Below are 12,684 nucleotides of genomic sequence, written 5' to 3'. Positions count from 1 at the left end.
TTTTTTTTTTTTTTTTATTCTTTTGAAAATAACCGATCGTTTCACTAGATAAGACCCTTATTTCTTGACTGGGATCATGTCAAAACTTTGAAGCTGCATTGAGACGGACATTTGAACCTTCAAACCATTGGTTGCCATGAAGAAAAATCCTTAAATGTTTTCCTCAAAAACCTTCATTTCTTTTTGACTGAAGAAAGAAAGACATGGATATCTTGGATGATATCGGGGTGAGTAAATTATCAGCAATGAAATGAATGAATGCTTATACAATGTTCAGGAGGATAATACTGAAAGAGCCATTCTGTGCTGTAATGTCACTGTGTCATGCAAAGAAAAGGGATTCATTCAAACTAGAGTCTCACATAGCCAGATCTATATAGTCTCAAATATACTTTATAATCAAACTATCATAACAGTGTAATTTGTCGGCATGATGCCGGTGAATCTTGGCGCTGCTGTAAACATATCCACATCACTATGATCAGATGTTTTCTGAGCTGCAGTTTTCTCACCGCTGTCATGTTTCTTGTGTTTATTTTGTTATTGAGAGGAAAGCACGCAGCACATATTAACATATTCATCTAACCGACATATCGATATGTTCGCTCTCATTTGCATGGACGGCGTTGTGATGTTTCTTTAACGAGCATGAACAGTTAATCACTGGCTGCAGTTTTAACGGGCACCGCTGTCTAATTATTAAATATATTAAATATTCATATAAATTATCCAAAATAAACTTTAACTTCTACTGCATATCTTATATAATCATTAAAAGTCCGTTCATACTTTTGGATCGCTGAAGGCCATTAAGTTGCATTGCTGTTGGCTTTATTTTGATGTGATGTTGTTTTTTGTCAGATCTAGAGAATAATAATGCAGGAGACTGAATGAGCATCCTGACTTGGGCGTGGTGTTATTCGGAAGAGAATCATGTTTCCATTGACTAAAACACAAGCTCTACAATCCCTCTCTCTCTCTCGCTCTCTCTCCCTCTCTGAATCGATATGTTCAATTCTGAGCTGGATTATGTCTCTCGCGCCGCAGGCTCCCCCTCCTTTCAGCCTCCTTCTCGTTCACACTTGGCTTTATCAAGGTCATCTGGCCCAGACGAACGGCCCCTCCCTGCTGCCACATGCCACCCGCATCTCATGTGTAGCATCAGCGCCTCCGTCTGGACAAACACAGGTACTGCTTTTATATGAGCTCATTCACATGTGACCCACATGTTAATTATTAGCATGTGAAGCTAATAATTAATAAACATGTAAAATTAAAATAAATAATTATAAAACGAAAGCACTATGAAACACACACAAAACAAAGTATTGTGTCATTTTGTGAATAACATCTACTCATTCTCCAATCATGTGATCAACTCTAATCTGTGCAAGTAATTATTTTTGGGAATCTAATTATGTTTATAATCAGCACTGAATGTAAGTGACCCTAATGCCAGAAACATACTCATGCTGTATGTATTTTTCTTGATGTTTTTTAAGCTTATTGATTATTGGAGTACATTTTACACACAGTAAAGATTATCCTATTCAAATCAATGTGAGAAAGGAGTTCAAAAGTAATCTAAAAGTAATCCGATTATATTGCCTCAAAAATGTATTGTTATCTACCTCAGTTTAGGATGTTATCTCTCTCAGTTTATTTGTCTGCTGTCTTGTTTATTTGTTATAATATTGTAAACGCGACCTTGAGTTTGCAGAAAGGTGATATATAAAATTAAATTATTATTATTTATTATTATTATTTTACAAGATATATTCTACTTCAGAATTTCACGTTTCAACGTGTTACTTGCCCTTTCTTTTTAATTATTTGTGAAATATACTAGCAACTTTTGAGTGAAAATTGATTGAAAGTAAATCCTACACCATTTTTTTTTTTTTCAGTGTAAATCTAGAATTTCCTTCATATTCAAATTCAACTTCAAATTGTTGCTCCATCCAGTAGATGCGTGATGCTTAAAATAATACCATGGTACTACCTTGGTACATGTACAGAAAAACATGGTAGTGCCATTGTACAAATGCCAGAAAGAGCATACTTTTGTTAGTGAAAACATTCCACTGCGACCAGAAGGATTCCAGGAGCAACAGCAATGCACTTCAACAAATCACACTTCAGAGGATTCAACAGACAGATTGAGTAATTTGAAGCCGCTCGGGGACGAGCTGCAGGCAACATTTCTTTCATTGCTTTGTCAGAATGATAACAGGTTCAGCAAAGCATCAGATTATCAGCTGCACACAGGCAGAAAACACTGATAACAGGGATTCACAACGAGTCTTTCAAACTGTCTGAAAATGTGCAATGGTTTGAAAACTTTCCATAAAGACATGAATGAATAAATAAATGCATAAATGAATGGCACAAATTATAGGGCATGGAAATAAAACAGCCTTTTAATATGTAAACACGGACCGAAGCAATTCTGTTGGCCACTAAACTCTAGCGCCCCCTGGAGAACAGAGGTTTGACACACAAGCATGCACACTAAGTATGAGCAATCATTAACTAAAGCAAAACTAAAACCATTAAAAAAAAACGTTTTTCATTAAAACATAAAAACATATTTTATTTCAGCTAGTTGCCAAGGCAATATTATTCAATTTTGTTTAGTTAAAGTACTAAAAATAAAAAATTACAAAAACACACAAAATGCGTGTGATATAACTCCTTGTGAATGTAAAAGGTCTGCAAAACTACAAATAAAGTAAAACAAAAGAAATGATTCTGAAATGACAAAATTATTCGTCAGTAATCTCACTTCCTGTTATATTCCAATGTAACAAGAACAAATTTGCATAATGCCAGGCTCTACTTTACCCTGCCCTCAAACACTGTAGTTCTAGCTGAGACCAATCACAACAGACTGGACCATCTGACCAATCAGAGCAGAGTAGACCAATCACAACAGACGGGGTCATCTGACCAATCAGAGCAGAGTAGACCAATCACAACAGACAGGGTCATCTGACCAATCAGAGCAGAGTAGACCAATCACAACAGACTGGACCATCTGACCAATCAGAGCAGAGTAGACCAATCACAACAGACTGGGTCATCTGACCAATCAGAGCAGAGTAGACCAATCCCAGCAGACTGGACCATCTGACCAATAAGAGCAGAGTAGACCAATCACAACAGACAGTGCTGACTGACCAATCAGAGCAGAGTAGACCAATCACAACAGACTGGGCCATCTGACCAATCAGAGCAGAGTAGACCAATCACAACAGACTGGACCATCTGACCAATCAGAGCAGAGTAAACCAGTCACAACAGACTGGGCCATCTGACCAATCAGAGCAGAGTAGACCAATCACAACAGTCTGGGTCATCTGACCAATCAGAGCAGAGTAGACCAATCCCAACAGACGGTACCATCTGACCAATCAGAGCAGAGTAGACCAATCCCAACAGACTGGGTCATCTGACCAATCAGAGCAGAGTAGCTCTCAGAAAGGAGGGGGTTAGAGAGACAGACTCTTTGTTTTAGTTGTTTTAGACTCTTTGAAAAAGGAGGTGATGTGCAATATATATTATGAGAAAATTAAAGTTTATTTTGACCTTGGATGCATGATACCAAATCAAAATTAGGAACCATTAAAAAAGAATAATAGGGGCACTTTAACAAAAACTATAATAGTATGACACTACAATAACACTGATGTACAACAGAACAACGTACTTGCAATGTGGTAGACAAACAATCACAGGTGTTTGCAAAGACAAATGGTAATGAAAAACTCAAGTATGTGTTTTGCTATAAAGACATTATTGGGTCTCAGGGAAAAAATAAAATGATAAAAAAGATAGATATGTCATAAATCATGTTGAGAAAACAAGATTGTTTCATCAAGATGAAATTCTGAGCAGATGGAAAGAGCTGCAGAAATTCATTTAATCAGCGGTTTAGTACCGCCATGTCGCCCAACCAGCTGTTCTTGAAGAACGATGCTCTCTCTTTCAGGGTAAATGTGTGGTTACACGACACTCACAGACACCCAGAGCTACAGGACTACTTTCCCTTCTCCATCTGTCTATCAGCGCCGGAGAGGAAGACAGGGATGTCAGGCGGCCATTAGGAGGGACAGTGAATGCTGACCGGCTGCTGAGATACACACACTGACACAAGCCACCTCTTCATTGTCTGACTATAGAGAGTGTGAGTGCTGCTTTCCTGTGCAATCATAGATTTTATTATTTTGTTTTGCTTTCAAATCTCTAACTATAGTTAAGAATGAACAATAATGGAGAATCTTGACTTACAAAACACCAGAAAACACTGTTGACCTTTTGACATCAGCCAGGTTTCCATCTAACAGTGTTGTTATTAGAGCTGCACGATTAATCGTTAAAAGATCGCAATCTCAATTGAATTGTTCAATTCCCATGTGATCTTATTCCTAAATAACAACTTGAGTAACTTGATGCTTCTGATTAAGATTGTATCAATTACATTGCTGCACCAGTAGGTGGCGACAAGTGACTGTTAAAAATGTGTTTGTCATTGAATCATTTATTCGTTCTAACACGCTGATTCATTGAGTAATGAAACAAGCGAAGTCTTTAAGAGTGAGTCATTGAATCATTCATTCAAGAGATTTGTTCAAAAAAGCTGATTCATCCAGTAATGAAACAAGTAAAGTTTTTATAAGTGATTTATTGAATCATTTATTCAAGAGATTCGTTCAAATACGCTGATTCATTGAGTAATGAAACAAGTGAAGTCTTTATGAGTGAGTCATTGAATCATTCATTCAAGAGATTTGTTCAAAAACACTGATTCATCCAGTCATGAAACAAGTGAAGTATTTATAAAAGAGAGTCATTAAATAATTTATTAAAAGAGAACTCCGGTCAATTTTAACATTGAGCTCATTTTTTTGTAAATTTGGAGTGCTGTCAATACAGAGAACAACAACAAAAATCGGTGTTGCCTACACCGTGTTATCCTCTTTTTAAAATTTGCACCCTGTTGACTTCAATGGGGCAATATTTAAACCTGCTTTTAGCCTCTTAACATCCTTGATGTGTCATTACAAGTGCCCAGCCATGTGAGTGATTCCTTCAGAGTGAACACGAGTGAATCTGACTGCAGTAGATGTGCAAGATATGGATAAAAGTGATGTTATTTCAGCCAGCGCTCATACCTGTATTTACATCCTGTTTTCGGTCAAAGTCCACAGTAGTCGATTGTCGAGTTCACGCGCATTGGTTTAGTTACCTATGATCACGCGCGTGAACTCGACAATCGACTACTTTGGACTTTGACCGAAAACAGGATGTAAATACAGGTATTTGCGCTGGCTGAAATAACATCATTTTTATTCATATCTTTCACATCTACTGCAGTCAGATTCACCCGTGTTCACTCTGAAGGAATCACTCACATGACCTGTGCACTTGTAATGACACATCAAGGATGTTAAGAGGCTAAAAGCAGGTTTAAATATTGCCCCATTGAAGTCAACAGGGTGCAAATTTTAAAAAGAGGATAACACGGTGTAGGCAACACCGATTTTTGTCGTTGTTCTCTGTATTGACAGCACTCCAAATTTACAAAAAAATGAGCTCAATGTTAAAATTGACCGGAGTTCTCCTTTAAAGAGATTCATTCAAAAATGCTGATTCAACCAGTAATGAAACAAGTGAAGTATTTATGAGTGAGTCATTGAATCATTTATTCAACCCAATTTTTTAGAATTCAGATTAATTAAATATTTTAAAATATACTGCAGAAATGAAGATTTTGTCAGAACCTCTAGTTGACGTTTTTTTTGTTTGATTGTCTGTCTGCAAAAAGATTGTGGTTCTCAATTTATCCAGACTCGTACAGCTCCAGCTGTTATTCTCAACTAAACAAACAAAACTAAAATTATGTTAATAGAAATAAAATATAACATTAAAAAGTACAATTTTATTTCAGTTAGTCGCCAAGCAAACATTTCTAACTCTCTATTTATTATTTTATTTATTTTAAAAATGAAAATCAGAAAAATAAAAACCAAGTGCTATTCATGTGTTTTTATGCACATTTTGGGATATATTGTATGAGAGTAAAATATGCGTACGAAATGCAAATGTTCACTTGAGGTGGAATACATTTCTTTTGTTAAAAGATAAGCACATAAAATACATTTATAGATGTGCATTAAAAAGCTGTGAAAGCTTCTGAGAAATTATGATTTTGTTCTCTAGAACACATGGGATGGAAATGCTGCTTTATTGACAAGCCGTGTTATGATATTTTGCAAAAAAAATTACATAAATGAAATTGCAACTTGTGTGGAAACTCAGCTATTGTCCTCCCTCTCTCACTTTCTCTCACACACACACACACACACACACACACACACACACACACACACACACACACACACGTTCCCCAGTCCTGATCATGTGTTGGCGTGTTTCGACAGCATAATTTCATTGAGCCTCATTTATAATTCCACAGTGGTTTTGTTCTCTTGAAAGATTCATCTCACACAGATTCATCTCACTCACACACACACACTCCAAGCCCCTCCCTCTTTTCCTCGCAGCACGCGCCGTGTTTTGTCCAGCTGTGTGTGCAGTTGTTCTCAACATCTGTTCCCTTGGCAACCGCCCCGGATCCTTCAGCTGTGAGGTCAGGCTGTTCCTGCTGTCAGAGATCCTGCAGAGACAGTGTGTGTGTGTGTGTGTGTGTGTGTGTGTGTGTGTGTGTGACAGCTTCACTGCTCGACCCTGAGGAGAGAACAGCTCGCTTACCTGGACAGTGTTGAGGGAATCATACTTTAGACACACTCCCAGTTAGCAATCCCAGAATGCAATGTGATGTGGCAAGCCTTTTCAAGGAATTTCAGATAAAGATTCTAAGAAATAATACAATGAATTATTATTATTATTATTAAGTTATAAACAATTAAAATACACTAAAATAACAAAAAAAAAATGTATTTTAAGCTAAAATGTTAGCTATATAAAAATAAAAATACGGTAGTCGTTAATACAACATAGTTGTTGTTATTTTATTATAGCATTTTTTTTTTATTGCTTAGAATTTTTTTTCCATTATTGTTATTGTTGTTATTATACAGTAGCATATTTTCAAATATATTTTTATTCATATTTATAATTAGAAATAATAGCAATAATTATTATTATTATTATCGCATAATGATTTACATGATTTATTTTATGTAACTTTAACCCTCTACTGCAGTGGTGCCCAATCCTGCTCCTGCCGATCGACTGTCCAGCACAGTTCATCTCCAACCCTAATCAAACACACCTGAAGCAACAAATTAAGGTCTTCAGGATCACTTGGAAATTAAAGGCAGGTGTGTTTGATTAGGGTTGGAGATGAACTGTGCAGGACAGTCGATCGGCAGGAGCAGGATTGGGCACCCCTGCTCTCCTGCATGCATTTTGAAGGCACATGATAAAAATTATTTCACATAATTTCTTGGCTCATTTGGGTACATTTTATTGATTTATTGAAAAATGCCCGGAAGTCATTAATTTTCAATGAATTTTGCCGCTCTCGCTGGCGGCGGTGTGAACGTACAGTTAGCCTAGCTTAGACTCATAACACAAACAGCTGACTCGCTGAACCAGCTGGTGGAGTTGATTGACAAAACTACAGGGTAACTTAAAGACACGATTAATTACATGATCATACACCCATTGTATTCAAACAAATGTTGAAATTACCTTTGATGGAGTGATGGAATGATCACTGCACAGACGTGTATACTGTGAAGGTTGCTTATCTCATCTGCGGTTAGTGCATCCAGTTGCACAACAACTATCTGGCATGTCGTTTACACCTCAAAACACCAACTTTTGTATATTAAAACTGGCGACGTCCTGGCAAGATCCTTGATTAATTACTGGGTTTCGTTGCTGGAGAACGACGTTCTTGCCCGCCAGCCAGTACTTGTGATGTCACGTGCAAAGTATGCATAGCTACAGACCTCCAAACTTTGTAGAGAGCTTCATGAAATGGGTTTCCATGGCTGAGCAGCTGCTTCCAGGCCTTACATCACCAAGTGCATTGCAAAGCGTGGGATGCAGTGGTGTAAAGCACACCGCCACTGGACTCTGGAGTGACCAATCACGCTTCTCTGACTGGCAATCCAATGGACGAGTCTGGGTTTGGCGGTTGCCAGGAAAACGGTACTTGCCTGACTGCATTGTGCCAAGTGTAAAGTTTTTTAGAGGGGGGATTATGGTGTGGGGTTGTTTGGTGGAGGGGGGATTATGGTGTGGGGTTGTTTGGTGGAGGGGGGATTATGGTGTGGGGTTGTTTTTCAGGGGTTGGGCTTTGCCCCTTAGGTCCAGTGAAAGGAACTCCTAATGCTTTAGCATACCAAGACAATTTGGACAATTTCATGCTCCCAACTTTGTGGGAACAGTTTGTAGATGGCCCCTTTCTGTTCTAACATGACTGTGCACCAGTCCTGACCTCAACCTGAACACCATTGGGATGAATTAGAGCAGAGACTGCGAGCTGGTGTGTGGTGGGCGTTCTGGCGCAATATGGCTGCCTTCGCATCATCCAGGTGGATGCTGCACATTGGTGTCACTTTGGTGACTTTAGGTGTTCCTGTGCACCCAGGAACCCTACATCTTCCCTACTTGTAACACATGTTTTGCCATTGTGAGGTATTGTCCAAGACATCCTTGAAAAGTACCCCTTATCGCACAACGTTGCCCTGAAGCAACAAAAAGAAAAACTGAATTTGAGAACATGCAAAATAAAAAAAACTTCACAAAACCTGCCAAAAGGCTTCTCTACACCTTCATACACACACACATATTTTTTATGTACAGTTCATGTAATTTTAAATAAGATTACTAAACCAAATAATCTTGCTTTCATCTCACACCATGTGCTCCTGTGACCATGTGTCAGAAAAGGATGCCCCGCCTTCAAATGGTGCTTGATAGTGACTCCCAAACCTTATTGGACTGTTCTTTGATACTTTATCAAACATTCTAATTGGTTGCAATTATTTAAAGAAAAATGTACTGAACATAGGACTTAAGAAAACTTTCTGTTGCCTGGGGGCAACGCTATGCAGTAGAGGGTTAAATTTAGTTTTTGTAACTAAAATATATATATATTTCGTTTTATTTTATTACAATTTATAAAAATAATAATTATTGTTGTTGTTGTTATTGCGTATGGTTTGTAAATTTTTTGTAACTTAAAAATAAAATAATAATTATAATAACATATTAAATTATTGAGCTATAAATTACCCAGCTCTACTTTATTGTGTATTTGTGTATCACAATAGCCATGTTTAGTCAAGCACAAATCTCTCACACACACCTCAGTTTGTTGAGTCAGTGGTTAAGCTGCTCTAACAGTGTAACCTGCACAATTCACAAGCTCCTGAAATATAGGCTGGGCTGCGTTTAAGAACAATACCTGATTCATGTCTCAGCATGATAACTCATTCCCAGAATGCCGCAGTAGGGCGAGGATCCACACCTCCGGCATAATAACAAACTGCTCATACTATTTCTGCGGTGCATATTGAGCAATATTTCTGCATACATGCAATACCAGGTGACCTTTTATATATATAAAAATACCAGAACCCACAATGCAACATGCAAAACCTCATCATTTGATCAAACTGCTATCATTTTGCACAAAATTCACCATGCATTGAGGTTGATATTCCTTCTAGTTCATTCATCACACTGAATGGAGAGTGCATTGCATTGTGGCATACAGTATTTTGCTGTAATGTGCTCTGATTCCATGCAATACATTTTGGCAATGTATATACATTACAGAAACAGTAAGAGTAGTATGTGCATAATGCACACTAAGAAAAATAGTATGCACTAGAGTGTAAACAGCACAGTATTCACTAATTAGTGCTCCTTTGTGTGTTTAAGCACCGGCAGCATCTCAAACCGCTGAACAACAGTATGTCATGCACAGAATAATGTAAATATAATTAGTTTATCTTTTCGACCCACACATTTCTACATAAATGAATGCAAATGAAAATGAATTTAAACTGTGTTTACCCAGCATAACGAGTTCAACTGCTTTGCAACATCATGGAAAAACATGACAGCTTGTTGATTTCTGCTCTGTCACTGAGTGAGTCAGCCGTTTTAGGCTACATCAGAAAAAACATTCGTTATTATTTATATGTAGAAGCAGAAACTAGCATGATGCTGCATAATATGATCTGTAATGTTTTAGCACCAACATCCAATGACTTCTGTTGGAAATGTATTTTGTTGCATAATAAGTAGGCTACTGTTTGACGTGCTATACGATCAACAGTCACGATGCTTTTGAGAAACACAGCCGAGGCTCGAAGTTTTATTAATATTCATATGTGTTGGTTTATTCAACTGTTGAGTTGCGCCGATGTCAGCCAATAAGAGCTCTGGAGCTGCTGTGCGAACGTCAGGTTTTAATCAATATTCATGAGTAGGAAGACTAGGTTACGCCCCTCCCTCATGTACATAAACACCTGTCAGCCGTCAGCTGAGGATCAGTTCAGATTCACCCGACGAGCGGATGGAGTCCGGGCAGCTTTCAGGTAATTTATCCGTGTACAAATCCATGTCAAGTCAAATGAACGACAAAATGAAAGCAAAGGAAAGAGATCCTGCAGGGAATAGAGTAGCCTAATGCTTCTCTTTATATGTTTGTAGGCAAACATGAACGTTTTTTTTTTAAATAATAGATTGATAGTAAAATGATTCTGTTTGAATTTATTCAACTTAACAATTGATCTACGTTATTCTTAACATTATTAATTTAAAATTAACTTTAGAAAAAAGCTAGTAGAAAAATGGAAAAGTTAACATTTTCTGCCAAGACTGTTAAGTTTGTAAACCTTTAACCCAAAAACAAACAAACCAAATGCAATACGTAATCAAAATAAACACCTGGAAAAATCAATAGGCCTAAGAAAAAAGTCTTGATATTAACACTGTACATTTGTTTTGTTTTTTTTAGATTTTTTTTAGTGCAAAATACTAGTGTTATATACCAATAATTTTTTTAAATTATATTTTATTCTTATGTTATGCTATGTCCTCTGTAGTGGACAGGACTCAGTTGTTTAAAAAAATAAAATGACATGAAATTATATGAAATTATATGCATAGGCAAAAACAATGGGATTTTTTTTTTTCAATCACCAATAAATTTGACCAAAGAGAAGTTGTTTTTATGGTGAAACCTCCAAACATTTGGTATCTCTGAAAAGCCCTGAATGCGCTCTTTACAGGACGCCCAGATTGTGACATGTGACATGGATGGTGTCAGAGAAATTCACTAAAATATAATGTCCACTACAGTGAACAAAGGTCTATCCCTGGGTCCCAGGAGTAGGCTATATATATCGAAGGAATCAAATATACTTTATAATCAAACAGTGTAATTTTAATGACCTCATCTGTCGACATCATCTGCCGGTGAATTGCAGAGCTATAAACATATCCACATCACTATGCTCAGATGCTTTCTGAACTGCTGTTTTCTGACATTTTTTGTGTGTTTATTGTGTTAATGTAAATGTAAAAATGTAAATCGACGCACTCAGCGTTGATTATATATCGCTGCAAAAGTATTTTAAACTTTTTTTGACTTCTAAGAAAAGAACGAAAAAGATCTTGGGTGTCTTGAATCACGTTCAGTCTCGTGTGTGTAGTGTGTTACATGTGATGTGTGCGAGTGCCAGCACATATTTATAGTTCACTTTACGGCCACCGGTGGCGCTAACAACAAGGGTTTCTGAACTCTACACACCAACCTGATGCTCAATCCAGATTTACAAGGATTAATAATGTGCTGACTGAATATAATTCAAACACATGTTCTTTTAGCTTTTTGCTTGTTAATTTTAATTGCATTATTGTTTAAAAGTTGATTTGACCATTGCACAACATATCATGAATGATAATAATTCATCACATTAATATCAATCTCCTTTAACATGCATGTGTGCAGCTGCTGACTCTAAGTGGAGGGATGAACTGGATGAAGGGGCAGAGGATTGGAAAGTTACAGGTGTGAAGGATGGAAAGGTAGGAAAAGCTTATTTAAATTGTGCTAAATTAATTTATAAATATCCCTTTCCACTTCCTGTGAAAGGTTATTATTAATGCACAATTCTCCCTTGTGTATTATCCTCTCCAGAACCACCCCTGGTCATGTGACAGCTCTAAGTCTTCCTCCGACAGTGAGGATGATGATAAAGACAAAAAGAAGAAGAAGAAGAAGAAGCTGAAGAAGAAAAGAAGCAAGGTACTTTGATTGCAAAACAAGAAAAGCACAGTGAACCCAGTATGATCCGCTCTCCTGCCTAACGAGAGCTTAACGAACAGATTAATTATTATTCTACACTGTAAAAAACATTGTTGGTTTAACTTAAAAAAGTAAGTTACCTGGTTGCCTTAAAATATTGAGTTCATTGAAATGAACAATTTTAGTTAATGCAATGAAGCAGATTGGTTTAATCAATAGAAACTCAAGATATTATGTAATCTGAACCACATTAATGATCTAAATTGATTTGACAAAAGATAAAAAGTTGTAATAATTTTTTTTTACAGTGATACTGGTTTTATTTTAATATCAGACGACAACGAATTGCTTTTGTTCCTCACTTTGGATAAAAGTGTCTGTTA

The 12,684-nt window shown here is 37.0% G+C and overlaps 1 protein-coding gene across 2 annotated transcripts in view; it reads left to right on the top strand.

Annotated features, from left to right (window-relative positions):
- Nucleotides 1-10,506: 10,506 nt before the first annotated feature.
- Nucleotides 10,507-12,684, top strand: part of LOC307167435 (uncharacterized protein) — an 11,416-nt gene continuing 9,238 nt past the window's right edge. For both annotated transcript variants that reach the window (XM_079886547.1, XM_079886546.1), the window contains exons 1-3: nt 10,507-10,586; nt 12,005-12,081; nt 12,194-12,301. In XM_079886547.1, the coding sequence (XP_079742673.1) occupies nt 10,565-10,586; nt 12,005-12,081; nt 12,194-12,301 (207 nt within the window). In that variant the 5' untranslated portion in view covers nt 10,507-10,564. The remainder of the gene's footprint in view (nt 10,587-12,004; nt 12,082-12,193; nt 12,302-12,684) is intronic.

The sequence above is a fragment of the Squalius cephalus genome (genome assembly GCF_949319135.1).
Source record: "Squalius cephalus genome assembly, chromosome: 11".
Taxonomy (NCBI): domain Eukaryota; kingdom Metazoa; phylum Chordata; class Actinopteri; order Cypriniformes; family Leuciscidae; genus Squalius; species Squalius cephalus.
Note: the sequence above shows the minus strand (reverse complement) of the source record. Positions and strands in the feature narration are given on the sequence as shown.